At 36.4% G+C, this 18965-nt stretch overlaps 1 protein-coding gene across 1 annotated transcript in view; it reads left to right on the plus strand.

The window, feature by feature from the left end:
* Positions 1 to 18965, plus strand: part of LRGUK (leucine rich repeats and guanylate kinase domain containing) — a 96613-nt gene that overhangs the window by 16524 nt on the left and 61124 nt on the right. Inside the window, exons 5-8 of the mRNA XM_065939815.1 lie at positions 1453 to 1534; positions 11242 to 11366; positions 15671 to 15814; positions 18749 to 18829. Coding sequence (XP_065795887.1) covers positions 1453 to 1534; positions 11242 to 11366; positions 15671 to 15814; positions 18749 to 18829 — 432 coding nt within the window. The remainder of the gene's footprint in view (positions 1 to 1452; positions 1535 to 11241; positions 11367 to 15670; positions 15815 to 18748; positions 18830 to 18965) is intronic.

Here is an 18965-nt window from a genome sequence, read left to right on the forward strand (position 1 = left end):
TTAGTGCCTTGTGCCACCAACCAGAGAAAGCATATTCCAAAGAACAGGAACCCTGACCCTTTTTATATTTGCTGGAATGATTTTGCTCTTAGTAGGTGAAGAAGTTTCATTTGATTGATGGGCACTGCTTACAAGCTCTGGGCTCCAATGGAACTCCCAGTGGGAGTCAGGGCAGCATCGTAACACTTTTAAGGTCTCTCAACAAGCCCAGTGTAAATAAATGGATGGATAGAGTCCCGATAGGGGTGTAGATAGATATCATGAGCAAAAAGGTCAGTTGTAAATAAGGCTAGATAATTAGAAGTTTATTTCTAGCCCATCATTATTATATAGAACAGAAAAGTAAACATGAAGCTTCATTTTGTTATGCCAAACTGACTTTTTAATTCAGTCATGGGATACATTTTACATAGTTGAAACTCGTATATGCATAAAATTTTGTTTCTGATTTTTTGAACTAATGGCATTTTATTTGCATATTTCTATTTCTTCACATGATTCACTTACTTTTATTTTACTGACTTTGCAGTCTTGTGATGTATTGTAATCAATTTGACCAGTTTTCTACTCTTTCCACTTGAGCTGTTTTCAAAAAGAATTTTTTAGTATTCAGTATTTAAAGGTTTTAGTATTTGAAGTATTTAGTATTTAACATATTGATAAAATAATCTTAGCACTTTGGGGGGGTTAAAATTACTGTTTTAAAGGGCAAAAGAGGATAAGAATAGTACTTATTATATAATTGCTTATAGTTTTCCAGAAAATGATTACAATGTGCCCAACAAAGTTATCAGTGCAGTGTTTAAAAATACCTTTCCATCTTTTGCCAGTAGGTGAATAATTAAAGTTATTTAATATTGTTTGTCTTTCTCATATTTTTGAGTAGGGACAACTGATACTTTTGAAAATGCTTCCGTATAGTAAAATAGTCAATTTTGAGAAAGGGTGCTGAGTGGAAGAGGTATGGCTTGAGGGATAAATAAGAAAAACTTTTCTGGCATTTAGGGGGTGATGTGGGAGAGTAAATTGAGATAGAAGCAGAGAAAGTGAAGAAACTAGAAACAGGATATACATATAAACTAGGTGTACACAGGCTACTGGGAGTCAGAGAAGATGGCGATATGGTGGTTAGTAAGGGTGAAGTAGTTGAGGTTAAGTTCTGAAGGAAGATCAAGAAAGTTTAAAATAAATGCTGAAAATGGGGAGAGTGACTGCAGCAATGGAGAGCATTTCTGTTGTGGGGGGTGTGTGCACTGGCCACAGGGAAGGGTCTCCCCCTTCCTTGCCCCCAAAGTGGACAGAAAAGAGTCCCAGCTAGGAAATGATTAAACACAGGGCAAGTAAGTTAGCCTGAGTGTCTTTTGAACTGGTAACTCCTCATCAGAAAAGACATTCTTCTTGTGCCAGTAATTGTGTGGTTGAGATGAATAACATCCTGCTCTTTTCTATTAGAAGGTGGATTTTTCCTGCAACCAGATTTCAGAAATGTGCAGTTTATCGGCATATGAGTCCCTCACGAAGCTAATTTTGGACAGTATCCTTTGAATGAGTAACGGGGAAAGTTTGGTTAATAGGCCCGTGTAATTAATACATGTGTCGTTAATATGTGTGTACTGGATGATATGAAGTAGTGCCAGATGGGCAGATTTACTAGAGATGTGTGACTCGTTGAAATGGCTCAGCATTGATACTCAAAAGACGAAGGAAGGTGTCTTACTGACCACGGAGTAAGATTGCAAGCAAAGCTTGCCAAGAACTTCTTACACCTGAGAAGCTAAGAAGTGAGTCATTTTTCTAATAAACATAGGCTTATTTTTACTTCTAGAACCAGGTAAGATGTTCTGTTTACCCAACTCCCTTCCTCAAATTTACTTAAACTGGTGCCCTACTTTATGTAAGTCCAATATCTGAAAATCCAGATATGACCAAAATTAGTGAATATTTATTTTACAGAAAAATTCATACAAAGCTCCCTTTAACTAGCAATCTTCTCCAGTGTATTTCAAATGATGCTTCCATAAAAAATGTTTTAGCAGTTGTTAAACCAAAAACTTTTGATTCATAGCCAACTTTAGCAATATACCTGTTTCATGAGCCAGGCTTCCGTGCAAACAGAGTGCCTACTTTCAAGTAGACACACTTCAGCTTCTGGACCCTAAGGGGTTGACAGGGGATCTGTGAGTTTAATGAGCTTGAACCTCTTTACACCAGAGACTGATGTTCTCTGGGTGATAAGGGAGCAGTGCCTTCTCTTTCTCAGTAAGTATCTTTCTACCCACCTGAGGATTTTTCGGGGCAGAGTGGAGAATGAATTGATTGCCCTCGGGTGCCTCATTCCAGAGATGTGGCAGCAGCTAATACACGCTACACTTGTAATGAGGCTGGGATGTAGGGAGAACAGAAGATACATTTTCTTGAAGACGTATTTTGTAGGAAAAACCCTTTATTTGTATATGATGGAAAGCTTAAAACATAGCATCACTCTCTTTAGAACTTGTATGTGAAAATGAGCAATTAGTGGAAATTTAGATGGTGCTATTGAAATATGCAAGTGTTCCTGAACGTAGCCTAATAAGAAAATGATCAAAATGAAACGTTTTAATGACAGACTAAAAGTAGTACACATTAGCAGCACCCGTTCACAGAACCTTCACTTTATACTTGACTGTTGTACGTGTATTGCATTTGCAAAGAGGTATAGTCTGACAACCCTGACGCAGTCTGGCTTGGAGATCTCGTCATCTCAGGCCATCTAGAAGAATGCTCCTCAAGGAGTAGCAGCAGCAGCAGCAGCATTACCTGGAACTTCTTAGAAATGCAGGCTCTTGGATGCTACCCCCAGACCTCTGAAATCAGAATCTGCATTTTTAACAAAACCCCCTGGTGATGTGAGTTGATAGTAAAGCTTGAAAAGCACTAGTCTAGAAGTCAGCTGCCCTCTAAGCCCCCACCAGCCAGAAGAAATTGAGTATCCAGAGCCACTTGTAGCCCCCAGGGTACCCTGGGTGACACTGTGACACAGCAGTCTGGAATTCTGTCTCCCAGAAAAATAGTCTTCCATGTGCAGCATGGAAGTGTCAGAGAAAACTATTCAATGGTATTTTGGACTGAAGATGCTCTTTAAAACATATCTATCATGAAAGTCTCAATTTCTACTAAATTTATCTTTCCATGTAAAAAGCTAAACTATTATGACTTTGTAAATGTCAGTGGAGAAAGAAATCAGGGTTTTTTTAAACTTAACTTTAGATGTAACAATGGAGTCTTCTCTCCAAAGTATAAAAAGCTTTAATTACTACATCAGAACCGATTGGAATTCAGAACATGGACACAAAATTAGAATGTACCGTAGCACTGTTCCTCACCTGGGTTTTTAAAAATGCAAAGACAAGTACCCAGAACAAGCTTCCCTTCATAAACAACTTCTTAGATAGCTTACAGCTTTGAAAGAGGGTAGGCTCGTTTTTAAACAGTACTAACTATGCCTCTTTCTTTTGTTCTGTTCAGGCATATCATGTTGTGTGTAGTTATGTAATTAGAGTTTTGAAAAGACTAAAAAGCTTTAAGATAAAGAATTTCTAGACAATTTTTTAATGTCAGTACATTTGAAAACTTAGATGAAGTGGATAAATCCCTAGAAACATGTTATGTACCAAAGCACTGGCTTGGAGATAGAAACACTGAGTAGCCCTATCACTATTAAAGTAACTCATTACAAATTAAAATGAATTAAATATCTTCAAACAAAAACCCCACCAGACCCAAACTTTGAAGAACAAGCCTTTCAAAAATGAACAAATTCTTTCAAAGATTTAAGACAGAAGGCACATGCTCAGTTAATTCTAATAAGATTACTTTGATACCCAAACCAGACAAAGAAAGATAAGAGAAAGGAAAATGGCAGGCTTATTTCACTTGTGATATAGACGTAAGATTCCTAAACAAAATATTAACAACCTGGATTGACAATATATGAAAAAGATAATATACCATGACCAAGTTATATTTATCTCATGAATGTAAGGCTAGTTTAACAGTAGCAGATTTTAAAATGTCATTAATAACTTGAACCGATTAAGGGAAATAAATCATGTGATCAATAGATACATAAACTCAATAGATATGGAAAATTTAATGGAATCCATTTTTCCTTCACAATAAAAACTTAGTAAACTAGTAATAGGAAATTTCCTCAACTTGGTAAGAATGTCAACAAAAATATTTGAAACAAACTTTATCTCAACTGGGGACATGTTAAAAGCACTCTTTAAAATCAAGGATACAGGGCAAGATAGCTACCTTTGCCACTTCTAACCGTCATTGTTTTAGAGGTGGTGCTGCTGCTGCTGCTGCTAAGTCACTTCAGTCGTGTCTGACTCTGTGCGACCCCATAGACGGCAGCCCATCAGGCTCCCCCGTCCCTGGGATTCTCCAGGCAAGAACACTGGGGTGGGTTGCCATTTCCTTCTCCAATGCATGAAAGTGAAAAGGGAAAGTGAAGTCGCTCAGTCGTGTCCAACTCCTAGCGACCCCATGGACTGCAGCCCACCAGGCTCCTCCGTCCATGGGATTTTCCAGGCAAGAGTACTGGAGTGGGGTGCCATTGCCTTCTCCGTTTAGAGGTGTTACTCAGTACCAAAAGATAAGAAAAAGAAATTAAGGAAAATATAAAGATTTATACAGGCAAAAAGTCATTTTTTATAGATGATGTGATTGTCTACAGAGAATAGGTAAAAGAACTTGCAATAAATTACTAGAAATAACAGAGTTTTGAGAGTTCAACAAGATAGTTGGATATGACTTCAATAAACGGAAATCAGCTGCATTACTCTACACCACAAACAAGCAACTAGAAAACACAACCTTTAAAAGAAACACTGTTTACAAGAATGTATTTCTTATTAAAGATGAGTAAGACTTGTAGAGGGAACATAATAAAACTTTACTGAAGAGTATTAAAGACATAGCTGAAGGGAAATATATTATGTTCCTGGATATGAAGATGGGAGATGGTATGTAAAAATAATTTTATAGAAAATGAATCAGAAAGGCTAATAAACATATGAAGACATGTCAACCTCACTTGTACTCAGGGAAATGCAATTCAAGACCATGAGATACTGTGTCACAGCCATTCGATTGGCAGAATGTAAGGAATCTAAAAATACCCCATGTTGGAGAGCACATCAGTCCAGAGGATCTCTGTTTTTCTTCCTACAGTTGTGAAATTCGTTCAACCACTTTGGAAAGCAATTTTGTGCAGTCTTGTAAGGTTAAACATCCACGTTTTGTGACCTAGCCCTTTCATTCTTATGTCTAGGAAGTTTAGCATACGTGTACCTGGAGGCTTGGGTAAGAATGCTCATAGCAACATTGCTAATAACAGCAAAAATTGAAATAGCCCAAATGCTCCTTGATAAGAGAGAGCATAAATGAATTATGGTATACTGATACAGCAGCATTATCATACAGTAGTGAAAACGAATGAACTCTGTCTCCATGTGCCACTTCAGTTGGCTGTAAATAAAACCAAATATAGTTTAGGTATAAAATCAAAGGGGAAAGGAAAGAAGAAATAGGCAGTTCAGCCTAGGGGTTATCTTTGAGGGAGAGACATCAGGATGTTACAGCTGTTGCATGGCAGCTCAGGGCTCCAAGACACAAAAGAAGCCACTGCCAGGCCTTCTTATCTTAGATTTGGAACCAGGACTTTTCTGCCATCTTCTTTGGGTTAAGGCAGGTCATGGGTGCAGCATGAATAAGCAGAGGCATGTATCAGACTACCACAGACCTGTGCTTTTAAGAATATTCATCAAAGTTTTAAAAGTAAATAGAAGCAGGCCGAGTAAAAAATTTTTTTTTAAATTTTAATCTGAAAATTAGAAATTAATTTCCTTGAAAATAATTATTTACCAAACTTCAAACTTTAGCTCTATCAGAATTCCCTGGAGGGCTTGTTAAAACACCTGTTGCTGGTCCCCATCCTCCAGAGCTTTTGCCTAAGTAAGTCTGGAGTGGTACCTGAGAATTTGCATCACTAACAAGTTCCTCTTTTTCAGTTGCTAAGGTGTGTCCCAACTCTTACTGACCCCATGGAAGGCAGCCTGCCAGGCTCCTGTCCTTCACTAGCTCCCAGAGTTTGCTCAAATTCATGTCTGTTGAGTCAGTAATGCCATCTAACCATCTCATCCTCTGCCAATTCCTAGGTGATGCTGATATTGGTGGTCTGAGGACCACACTTTGAGATCCACAGCTCTAACCTAATCAGTCCCCTCTATTATATTTTGAATATCATGTTTTTTTTAATCCGATGCCATTCTACTTGTCCTTTTTTAAATGCTTTAGAAATTTAGCTGTTTTCTATTTTAAACTTTTTAAATTTGTTCAAGCTTTCCTTAGTGAGCATCTGTACTTTCTATTTGAGGGGGAAGAAATGCACCTTTGTTTAAAATAAAATTAAAATAGAAGTATAATTATCAATATTAGAAACAGTTACTTAAAAACAAATCAGTTAATCAAACTAGTAGTGCTGACAATGTGATTATAGTAGATTATGTTAATAATTCAATGTTAACTATATGATATTAGCTTTTTAGTTTATTATACTATTTTGTCCTTTGTAGGTGGGCAACTGGTGGTTAATTGATAAGCACCTCAAAATGAAAGATGATAAACTTTATCAAGGATAAGTACATTTGTTTAGGTTTAAGAAAGGATGCAGTTTATTCTTTACCTATATATACAATTGATTGTTCATTGGAATTTATTCTATGATTATAGAATCATGAAATTTTGAAAAATTGATTCATAGAATTTTTAAATCTAGACAGGACTCTAGGGATCATCTAGTGCTATTATTTTGTTTTATTTTTTTCTTTTCTTTTTTCTTTTTTGTCTTTCGTGCTATTATTTTATGGGAGAGAAGCCCAGGACCCAAGGACATGTCCAAGATTATTGGTAAATGGTTGAACCAAGACTAATCTTCTGAATTCCGTTGTTCTTCCCATGTTGCAATTCATTGAATAATTGCTACTTTTATCACATAGTCATTTAAAGTGTATGCGTGTTTCATTTCTTAAAGAGATTCACTCTCTGAGTGAAGAACATTTTTCACTGGTAAGGTGATATACATCCTTCAGGATTGATTTTGATTAAAGCCATCACATCTCTTCTGTCCACTAAGAGAATTGTGATGGATTTCCTACTTATTTCTTAGTAACTGTTTTCTATACACCAGGCCCATATTTTATGACTATAGACAAATGAATAAGAGCAAATACCAGAGTAGCGAATAATTCATGTCAAGCACTGTGAACTGCTGACAGCATCACCAAAATGTAAAAATATATTGTTGGGCTTTCCCCTTGCTGGAAAGTTATGCTTATGTGCCTTTGGGTTCCTTCACTCAGTTTCCATGAGGATCTAACATTCCACAGTAAAAGATTTATTCATAGGATCATAAAACTTTAGAGTTAGAATGCAGTATGTTGATTCTTAGTTCTTTGAGTCTTTCTCCTAATAATGGCCTTTTAAAATCGAAATATACCTAAGAGAATTAACCTAGTAAGCTAATTCATTGTAACATTTTAGTGACTTAACTTATTATATTTCTTCTTACTGGATAGTCCCAAGACCTATTAAAGAATGTGAAAGAATAATGTTAGGAGGAAGGGCAAGTAACATTTCATGAAGGTTCTTAAGAAAATGAGATGGGAGAGATAAAGTTATTCCTGAACTCAGAGCTTTGGATGGACTAGTCCTGCATATTGACTGTTGTCATTGCTGACAGTCACATATGATGTTACTGTGGGAATAATTAGTGGAGAAAGCTCTTATACCTCTGTTAAAAGTACTCTTAAGAACATGATTACCATTGATCCTTGAATAATGGTAAGAGTTAGGGACCAACCCAGAGCAATTGAATATCCTCACATAACTTTACAGTAAGTTCTTTGTTAGCCACAGTTCTGCATCAGTGGATTCAACCAACCTCTATAGATGGTGTATCACTGTAGTATGCATTTAGTGAGAGAAAAAACAACTCAAGTAAAAGTGGTGCCATAAATTTCAAACCTGGTTTTCAAAGGTCAGCTTTAATTTATAGTGCTTGAAATTCCTTGAAATTTAAAGAGGAATGAGAGTTGGGAAACAAAATTTTGGTGAAATGAAAGTATTTATCAACAGAGATGTTCAGTCAATTGCTCATCCTTTGCCCCAGTGTAGAAACCTTGGCCATGACTGCAGGGGCATCTGTATTCCTCCTCCTTCTGCCCCTTGCAGTACTAACTTCATAATACAAGACTTTCCCTCCTCTCCAAAGCTAGAGAGTAAACTGAAGATACTCTCTAATGTCTTGGAAGATCACTATACACACAGTCAACAAGCTTTCCTTTTCAATTCCCATTATCTCTTGGTGGTTTCTGGATCTCCATATTCTAGTTTTCTAATTCCTGCCTGCTTCCCATGGGAATCCTTCCTGACTCAGCCACTCACAAGCATTTGTTTTACTCTCCATCATAATTCAGAATATCTTCATTTCTGCTGAGGCTAAGCTACCAAGACCCTAGTGCTCCTGAAATAGGACTTAGAGTCTATTGCTTCCTGGGCTAGAGTGAAACAGTTGGCCATTTGAAGTTTTCCATGCTTAATTTTTCTTGCCAAAGAGTGCTACTCTGAGGATATTTTAATTCATCTATGGAGTGATTAAACAGCTCAAAGAAAATGGAAGCAGAAAGAAGGATCGTGTTTATGAGCATAAATGTCTGTAGAGCTAGTCTGGCAGGAAGCTTTGTGAAAGTGGTTTTGAAATGCGTGCTGACAACAAGCAGAATTATGCTTCCTCCTAAGGATCGAATCTGGAACCTGTGAGGAAAGTCAAGGAATTTCCAGTTCGTTTGGCAGTGTTTTCTCATCATTGCTCTTAGTTTCTTAATTAACAGCTGTCTCTGGCCTAGTTCTTTCAGAATCCATCCTGGCCTGAATCCTCGTTTGTGTGCTGTTGGCCAGGAGGCAGAGGATGTGATTCTTTAGCTTCATGCGCTTGTAATTTAGTAACAGTAACGTCATACCTTGTAAGTGTGAGGTACTTGATAGTTTGTACAACTCATTCACACTTATTTTCTAAAATTTTTTCCTCATGACCTAACTTTTGGGCTTCATGGCAACCTGATGTTGTCTTCATTTTACAGATGAAAAATCTGAGCAGAGAGAACTTATGTTACATAACCAGTAAGTAATAGAGTTAGGATAACTACAGATAATTATGAAGCAAAATGTTTTTGTGATACTTATAGTCTGTTCCTTTCTCTTCAAAACATTTGTTGGTTCTGAGATTGATCTCCATAGGTGGGGTATTCGAAGTTGACCAGAAAAGGCTTTGAGGAAGAAACAGTTTGTTTAGAGTGAATACCAAGAATTGGAATTGCCCCGATATTTACAGTTATAATAAACACTGCCAGACTGCCTCCAGAGAGGCTGTACCATAATGAACCCTCTCACCCAGTGGTATGAAAAAATCTATCAAAACTTTAAAAATGTTTGCGAAACTGATAGGCGAAGAATAACATCTTAGTTTACTTTCTCCTGACTATAGGTGAAGCAGAGTGTCTTTTCATATGTTTTTTATGTTGGTGGTGGTGGTTTAGTTGCTAAGTTGTATCTGACTCTTGTGACCCCATGGGTTGTAGCCCTCTGTCCATAGGATTTCCCAGGCAAAAATACTGGAGTGGCTTGCCATTTCCTTTTCCCTGTTATGTTATGTTAGCCACTTGGATTTGCTCTTCTGAGAATTTCTTGATTATATTCTTTCCCCATTTTGTATTGGGCTATTGCATCTTTATATTTTCTAGATATTTAATTCTTTGTCTATTCTGTATGTTGTGAATATATGTTCTCCAAATCTGTCACTTGTACTTATTTATGTAAATAAAAAGTAATAGAAGTAGAGAAATGAGGCTATTCATCAAAAAGAGATGCTTACTATGCCAGTTTAATGCAAATGTTAAAAAAAGAAAGAGAAAACTTAAAAAGTGGAATTTTAAATTAAAACCTGAAGAATGGGCAGATTTTAGAAATAATTAGGAAAGCAGTATCAAAAAAAAAAAAGAAAGAAAGTCAAATGTAAATTCCTGAACTATTAAGAAGATGGACCTGGCAGAATTGGAGAACTCTCACTGCTTTATAATGGGGATGAAATTCAATAAGTAGGTTTTGCTTAAAGTAAAGGACCTTAAATGCCAGAATGAAAATTTTGGAATTCGTCCTGTAAGAATTTGTTAATTGAAGCATGATATCCAATCAATATTTTGAAAAAAATTTAACCTGACTATAGGGTGTAAGATGACTTGAAGACAAGAAGAAATGTTAAGTTAGAAGTACCCACTGGTACCAAAGCTGAATTAAGCTGGAGATGAAAAGGAACGGCATATTTGAAGAGATGTTTTAAAGCAAAAAATGCCAGGTCTTGGTGATGACTGGACACCCTGAAGATGACAATTGGGTGAGAAAATGGTGATGTCTTAGGCTACTTGGGAAGGAAAACTGAGCTTTGGTGGAGAAATGACATTAAATCCTGGAAATTTGACAAAAAGCTGTTCCTCTCCAAATTTTCTCAGCTGACATCTCAGATGACCCATTTTCTGCAGATGACACCTCCTGGGCTGTTTTCCCGGTTATGGGGATGATAAAGAACATGTACGTCCCCAGGAAGACCATTAAGGGAGCAGAGGAAAAATGCTTTGAACCACCCTGGTGGTTTCACTCTGGCGATTAATTGTTTTTTCCTCACCAATTAAATGAGTCACATATGAATGCAAATGCAACTGAGCACACTCAAAAGCTGTTACTTTTTTTAAAAAAAAAGTAGTGCTAGTACTAACTTCTTTCTTATCTTTTTCTTTTTAATTTTTATTGGAGTGTAGTTGATTTACAATTTGTTAGTTTCAGGCGTACAGCAAAGTGAATCAGGTATGTTGCTAAGTCGATATATATGAAGTATACACACACACACACACACACACACGCACACATATATACGTCCATTCTTTTTCAGATGTTTTTCCCATGTAAGTATTAGCTTACATATAAAAAATATTCTAAGATTTGGCGTGCTTTGTATTGGGCATGCAGTACTTTTTTGCTTATGATGTTGTCTGATTTTTCTAATGATGATTTGACACTGATTCGTTGTTTCTTCAAAGTGTTGCCAGTAACATTTTCCTTAAACATAATCGTGGTGTACAGGCAATGAGATAACTGAAATCAGTGGACTCGAGCTGTGTAGCAGTCTTACCTACCTTAGTTTGGCCAACAACAAGATCACAACCATTAATGGCTTAGGCATGTTACCAATCAAAATACTTTGTCTGGTGAGTCTACCAAAAGTGTTATTCTCTATAGAAGTACTAATTAATGTCTTAGTAAATATATGAATGATAGCTGGGATTTTTCAGTTTTATAAAGAGCTAGTTTCTTTATGAAATGTCATGATCTTCAGTTTTGTTTGCTCCTTTTCATATCTGGTTTGTTTATGTGTGTTTGATGAATATTTCATGCTAATGTAAAATGATATTCTAATTTGGTATACAAATTCCATCTTTTAAAAGACTGACTTTACCACTAAGAAAGAAAGGCATACTTTTAGCACCTGTTAAGAATATATTTATAATGTCTTGTTAATGCAAAAATATTTAAACATATTTAAGCATAGTATTTGGACTTCCCTGCTGGGTCAGCGGTAAAGAATCCACCTGCCAATGCAAGAGATGCAGGTTTGATCCCTGGGTCGGGAAGATCCCCTGGAGAAGGAAGTGGCAACACACTCCAGTGTTCTTGCCTGGGAAATGCCATGAACAGAGGAACTTGGCAGGCTACCGTTCATGGGGTTGCAGAGTTGGAAATGATTTAGTGACTAAACAACATGAAGAAGTGTAATATTTATTGCAGTTAAAACTTCATTGCAACAAAAGACCTTCATTACTTTCAAGTGAAACACTGGGCAGTGAATTTTGGCAGTCCTTTTATATCACTGTATGCTAGTCTCCCATTATAGAAAACCAGAATTATGAATAAATTTATTCATAATTCATTATGAATGAATAAATAAATGAAGTTCATTTATTCTCTCTGGCTGAGAATAAATGAAGAATTCCCTTCAGAAAGTTAACATTTTAAATTTTTTCCCCATGAAGAGCACTATTCCTTAAGCTATATGACATGCTCTGTGACTATGACTGAATGAAAACACAGACAACTTACTTAAAAACCAGCAGGATCATATTAGTTCCAACCATAGATACAGTATTTTTGAAGTAATAGTCTAGCTCACTAGTTTGGGGACTGATAAAGTAGTTTGTGGATGATCTAGGAGTCTTTTTTCTTCCTGCTTCCCTTTGGATGGCTTTTCTATTCTTCATTTTATCTGTCACAGAATAGGCAGGGATTTTAAGCCATGAGACTAGTAATTTATTAATTTCTTATGTTAACTATCCCACAGAAGATTGTTGAACTGTTGTTTAAGATGACATCTTAGGTTACCTACAGATTTTTTACAGATACGATGCATTATTTCTGTCTTGTTTAACCACAGACAGCTGATGGTTGGCTTTGTGTTAATTTTTCTTTCCCCGAGCTTGGAGCCTGAAGTGCTTTTTCAAGACTCTTCACTCCTTACGGTGAATTAGATGAGAGCAACCTGCTGACTGCCGGTAGAGATGTGATAAAGTTTAATTATTCCCTGAAGTTTTGTGTTTTCTGTCCACTAAGGCACAGTGGCAAAGCTGTAAAGGAAAATGACTTCGGCAAGTCAAATTGCAAACTTAAAAATTATAAAAGAAAGTCACATTTAAAAATTACGATAATTTGAAAGATTCTTGGCAGTATGTTCTTTTCAATGTGCAGCTTGTTACAACTTTATCCTTTTCTTTATGTATCTTTTTACATTGCATTCCTGTTGACTTTAAGTAGAGCATGGTATGTGGACAGAGATACGGAGCTGTGCACAAGGGAATGAGAATTCAACTCGTTATTAAGAATAACAACACATAGCACTTTTATCCTAAGACCTTGTTTCAGTAACTGAATAAGTAAACTGTATTGACAGTTTCATCTCAAGCAGCTTTTAGAAAAAGCATAAAAAACTTGCTTTTCCTACAAGTAGATTAGATGGATTGTTCCCATTCCCTTTCCCATTATCCAAGATTAACTAGAAAATACAGAATTTTCCATCATTCATTTTCCTTAAAATTTTTGAGAATGGTAAAGCTTTTTTCCCATATATCAATAAAATACATAAAATGAGACTCATTTGTTTCAATAGTTTTTCATGCTTTTTTTAAAAATTGTGATATCAGTAAAACAATTGTACTGCTGAAAGTAATTCACTTTATTGAGATAAATTCCGAGGGGAAAAAAGAGCCATTCACTATACAAACCAATTGTTAATTCCCTACCATCAACTTTTACAATAAATATTAAGGGAAAATGTGGTTCACTCATGGTCTGTTCTGCCAGCCACCTCTTTTAGCAAGTAAGGACAATCCATTCCAAACTTCAAAAAATCATTGTGTCTCAGTAAAAGTCATTTGTTTTTTTTTTCCCCTCTCAACTTGGGACATTGAGACTACTTCTCATTTTACTTATTTAATGAAATAGTTTCTCTTTAACTGCCCCCTTTTCCCTGCTCAACATGATGAAACATGCAAGAAGAACTGTTCTTGCAGAAACTGGTCATGCACTTTGAGGAGAGAAGTATCAGTTTTTCATCTTTGGATAAAAGATTTGACTAGATGACATTCAACTCAAATTCTGATTTGACATATTTCTCAAGTTCTGCTTTTATGACCATAGACTATCTAATTAAACATTTCTATGCCTTACTCTGCTATTGAGCATCTACCACTTTGAAAGCCATCAGAAACACACTAAAAAAGAATTACAGTTTATCTTCCACATCTATCCACATCAAAAGTCTTTAGGAAGAAGTGTATTATGTATAAATTTGATATGTGGGCATATTTTAAATAGGATATTGAGGTCCTATTTCAATAAGTTAAATTAATATGAATATTATGTTCAGTGTAGTTTTTTCCTTCCCTTTTTCTATTACTCTTTCTAGAACTTTTTTGAACAGTAGGAAATCTGACTTAGGCAAATGGGGTCATTAGTATTCTTCCTTCTCATTATGGAATTTTTCAGACATATATAAAAATAAAGGGAATAGTTTAATGAATCCCCACGTACTATCATCCAGCTTTATAGATTATCAACATTTTATTAATATATTTTAAAGAACCATACAGTTATATTAATGGATATAAATCTTGCTCATTATTGAAGTAAAATCTTATGAAAAATTGGGTGAAAATGAGCTCTTACTATTAAATGTATCAGGAAACATATTATAGATGGTAGAGAATACTATAATTTTTTAGTTATAAAGTTCTCAGTGAAAGTTTTAAAAGTTTAAGGATGGGTATAACATGGCTTTAATTGAAACCTCAAAATTACTCTTTTTTGTGATTCTCAACTCAGAGTTTAGCTTTACTGGGACATATTCTTATGTTTCAAAGACTAATGAGCCCAAGGAATTTTGCATGTGTTGGGAAATGTACAAGAAAATGCAAATTGTTGTTACCACCATAATTTGTATTATGGATTCATGGGAATTGGAAAAGAGAACAACATTTAAGTTTTATATCTTTCTCTGTTTCGTGGTATTGTCTAAGAAGATGTTTATGTGTGAATTATTTAAGAACTTAGTTTGTGTATGTGTTGTTGTAAAACATGCCACCCCAAAATGTAGTGATGTTGAGAAATTCTATTAGTGAACCATTTTGTTATTTTGCAGTTCTGTAATCTGAGCTAGGCTCAGCTGGGTGGTTCTGCTGGTCTTGCCATGTCCAGCTAGCAGATTGACTGGGGGCTTGGCTCAGCTGAGATGCTGCAATAGCTGAGATTCTTCTCTCTTTCTAATCTCGGGCTCCTCTCTGTGTAACATCTCCACAGATTCTTTATAGAGGAGCTAGAGTTCTTACAAGGCAGCTCAGGGCTCCAAGACACAAAAGGAGCCACTGCCAGGCCTTTTTAAGTCTTAGATTTGTAACTAGGACACTTCTGCCATATTCTTTGGGTTAAGGCAGGTCATAGGTGCAGCCTGGATTCAAGAGGAGAGAAAGGTACCAAGAGCATGAATAAGCAGAAGCATATATCAGACTACTACAGACCTTGTGATATGAAGTGATTATATTCAGAATATTTCTGAAAACAGAGTAGATGTGGGAGTTGTAGTATTCAAGTGGTTTGTTTAAATGGCCATGAATTGTGTTAAATTTATATTTCTAAAGAGAAGCATGGAGTCATGCCACCATTAGGCTTGAGGTTAGCAATGTCCAAATTTTATACTACCTAGCTTTTGTCTTTCCTATTGAACAATGTTTCTATGAACATTCATCTGCTTGTCTCTAGCAAAAAATATTATGTTCAGAGTCTTCCAGCTACAATACCGTGATTTCTTTCTATGATGTATGTATATGTGTTTAGGAAGGTGAATGATGGGAATAGAGTGAGACAAGAATGTCTTACTGATTTTAAGAGGTTTGAGGCAGTACCCAGAATGAAAACTTGTCACTGCAGTTTTCTCTTTAGGATATTAAGTGTATTTTATCTATTTTAGAGCAATAACCAGATTGAGAAGATCACAGGTTTGGATGACCTAAGAGTCCTGCAGATCCTCGATCTGAGTCAGAATCAGATCAGTAGCCTCCAAGGCTTAGAGGGTCATGATTTCTTGGAAGTGATCAATCTCGAGGATAATAAGGTAATGTCATACTTTACGTTTCTTGGTTTTAGTGTCTACATAAGAGGACATACTAGGACCCATTATTAATGTCTCAAGTGCTATCACATTCAATGCCAGCTCAGAAATATTCTAGAAAACCTCCTGGAGCAATAGGTGAAGGACTTTTTTTTTTTTAGTAAATAGTGATTCTTAGCTTTTAAAAATGCCTAATTTCATTATTTTGAAGGTTTAAACTGCAACCAAGTGCACATGACTTTGTGAAGTAGATATGTTCATGTGAAATTTGGGGTAGAAAGATTGCATTAGGAATATCTGACATGTCAAAGCAGGGAAACTGGAGCTAAGAGAATAGCCTCAGGCTGGTGTTGCCTCCATTTAATGAGAAGAGACACTGGAAGTGAATTCTCATATCCTATTTGTAACAATAGCCTATGTTTGCAACTTGGATAAATTTGGAGACTGAACTTATTTAAATTTCCATTCTGGCTTAATGCACACATTACTTCACAAATTTTATCAATTGGCTTTCATTCTGAATTATATTTTATTTTTAATAAAGCATGTGTGCTCCTAATAATGATATTTTCAGTTAGTACCTGTAGCTCACTTCTGCAATAAGATCTACATTGTGATTTTATTCATCTTGAGTACTTTGTTGTATTTTTGGGAAAGATCTCACAAGTAAGTTGATTATTTACTTCTTGAAAATGAAAAGTCTGGCTGACCCTAAAAGAGACATAGAGACTATCTGGGGTAAGATGCATTTCTGAGGAGACTTTTCTCTGTTCAGCCATGACGGTGCTCATTAGCTGGATCCAATGACTCTTTCTCCAGTGAGCTTCCATTAGCTGTTGTATTTCTAAAAATCAAAAAAAGACAGTCTTTAGGTCTGGCAAGAGTGGATTTTTAATAACAGGAAAAACTGTTCCTCCTCATTTTCATGTGACTTGCATATTAAATTGTTAGCTTCTAATACGTGTAAATCCATGGCTGATTCATGTCAATGTATGGCAAAAACCACTACAATATTGTAAATTAATTAGCCTCCAACTAATAAAAATAAATGGAAAAAGAAAAAAAAATTGTCAGCTTCTAAGGTTAACTCATTTGTTCACTGTCACATTGTCTTATGAAGTCATAGACACCATGAAGTCATTAGACTTTAAGAAGTCATAAGACCTAAGACGTCATAAGACCAGGTTCCAAATCTCTTCATATGGTTTTATGGTGGTTGTTGTTCAGTCACTCAGTCGTGCCCAACTTTGCAACCCCATGGACTGCAGCACGACAGGCTTCCCTGTCCTTAACCATCTCCTGGAGCTTGCTCAAACTCATGACCATCAAGTTAGTGATGCACCCCAACCATCTCATTCTCTGTCATCCCCTTCTCCTCCTGCCTTCAATCTTTCCCAGCATCAGGTCTTTCTCAGTGAGTGAGTTGTTTGCATCAAGTGGTCAAAGAATTGGAGCTTCAGCTTCAGCATCAGTCCTTCCAATGAACACTCAGGACTGATCTCCTTTAGGATGGACTGGTTGGATCTCCTTGCAGTCCAAGGGACTCTCTAGAGTCTTCTCCAACACCGCATTCAAACGTATTAATTCTTTAGCACTCAGCGTTCTTTATAGTGCAACTCTCACATCCATACATGACTGGAAAAAACATAGCTTTGACTAGACGGACCTTTGTTGGCAAAGTAATGTCTCTGCTTTTTTAATGTGCTGTCTAGTTTGGTCATAGCTTTTCTTGCAAGGAGCAAGCGTCTTTTAATTTCATGGCTGCAGTCACCATCTGCAGTGATTTTGGAGTCCTCCAAGATAAAGTCTGTCAATGTTTCCATTGTTTCCCCGTCTATTTGCCATGAAGTGATGGGACCAGATGCCATGATCTTGCTTGTTTTAATGTTGAGCTTTAAGCCAGCTTTTTCACTCTCCTCTTTCATCTTCATCTAGCATTTCTTTAGTTCCTCTTTGCTTTCTGCCATAAGGGTGATGTCATCTGCATATCTGAGGTTATTAATATTTCTCCTGGTAGTCTTGATTCTAGCTTGTGCTTCATCCAGCCTGGGATTTCAAATGATGTACTCTGCATATAAGTTAAATAATCAGGGTAACAATATACAGCCTTGATGACTCCTTTCCCAATTTTGAACCAGTCCATTGTTCCATGTCTGGTTCTAACTGTTGCTTCTTGACCTACATAATGGTTTCTCAGGAGGCAGGTAAGGTGGTCTGGTATTCCCATCTTTTTAAGAATTTTCCACAGTTTGTTGTGATCTACACAGCCGAAGAATTGTTGCTTTCAAACCGTGCTGTTGGGTCTTTTCAAGAGTTATGTGTAACTCATAAATGTACAGTTTAGCAAAGAGTTTTCAGGTGAATAGTCATGTAATATTGACATCAAGAAATATGTCATACAACTTGCCATTTTTATCTTTTCTTAAAACAGTGACCTCATTGAAAAAATGATAGAGCTACATGCAGTAAGAAGGCTTCCCCAGTCACAAATAACCACAATAACCAGCAGAAGCAGTGGTGGGGAGGGGGACTGGGGAACTGGGGGCTGGACAGGATGAGTGATGGGGAGAGTCACGCAGCCCATGCATGCCTTTTTTGTATTTTTTCTGTTTCTCCATACTATTTTATTCTTGCCTTAAATATGGATGAGATGAGGAACATCTCTCTACCTCACTGTTCTCTATCCAGAGGGGAGAAAATAAAATGTGGCTGTGAGTTTACATTTATTGAAGGAACACGCAGTAATTCCCTTGTTCTGTGTGACTTTATGGAATTCTCATTGAAAAGCTAGATATTCACAAGAGCAATTTTTAAAATAAGTTGAGTTTAAAGGATCCAAATTAGCTCCTCTTATATTATGTTTTCTGTTGTCTTAGTACATTTAGCCTGTTGATAATATTGTCTATGTGTGTGTGTCTTTGTTTTTTGGTTAAACAGATCGCTGAGCTGGATGAAATAGAATACATTGAAAACCTACCTCTCCTTCGAGTTCTCAATCTCCTAAGAAATCCAATTCGGGTGAGATGTCCTTTGTTTTGGGGGTGGAGGGTAGGGATGAGAAACATTCTTGGAATTATTCTTTACGAAATACTTTTGATAGAGCATGAAGAATGTGAATACAGTGTGTTTATCACCATTCTCTATTAGAAGGGTA

This window comes from Muntiacus reevesi, chromosome 6 (assembly GCF_963930625.1).
Source record: "Muntiacus reevesi chromosome 6, mMunRee1.1, whole genome shotgun sequence".
NCBI lineage: Eukaryota > Metazoa > Chordata > Mammalia > Artiodactyla > Cervidae > Muntiacus > Muntiacus reevesi.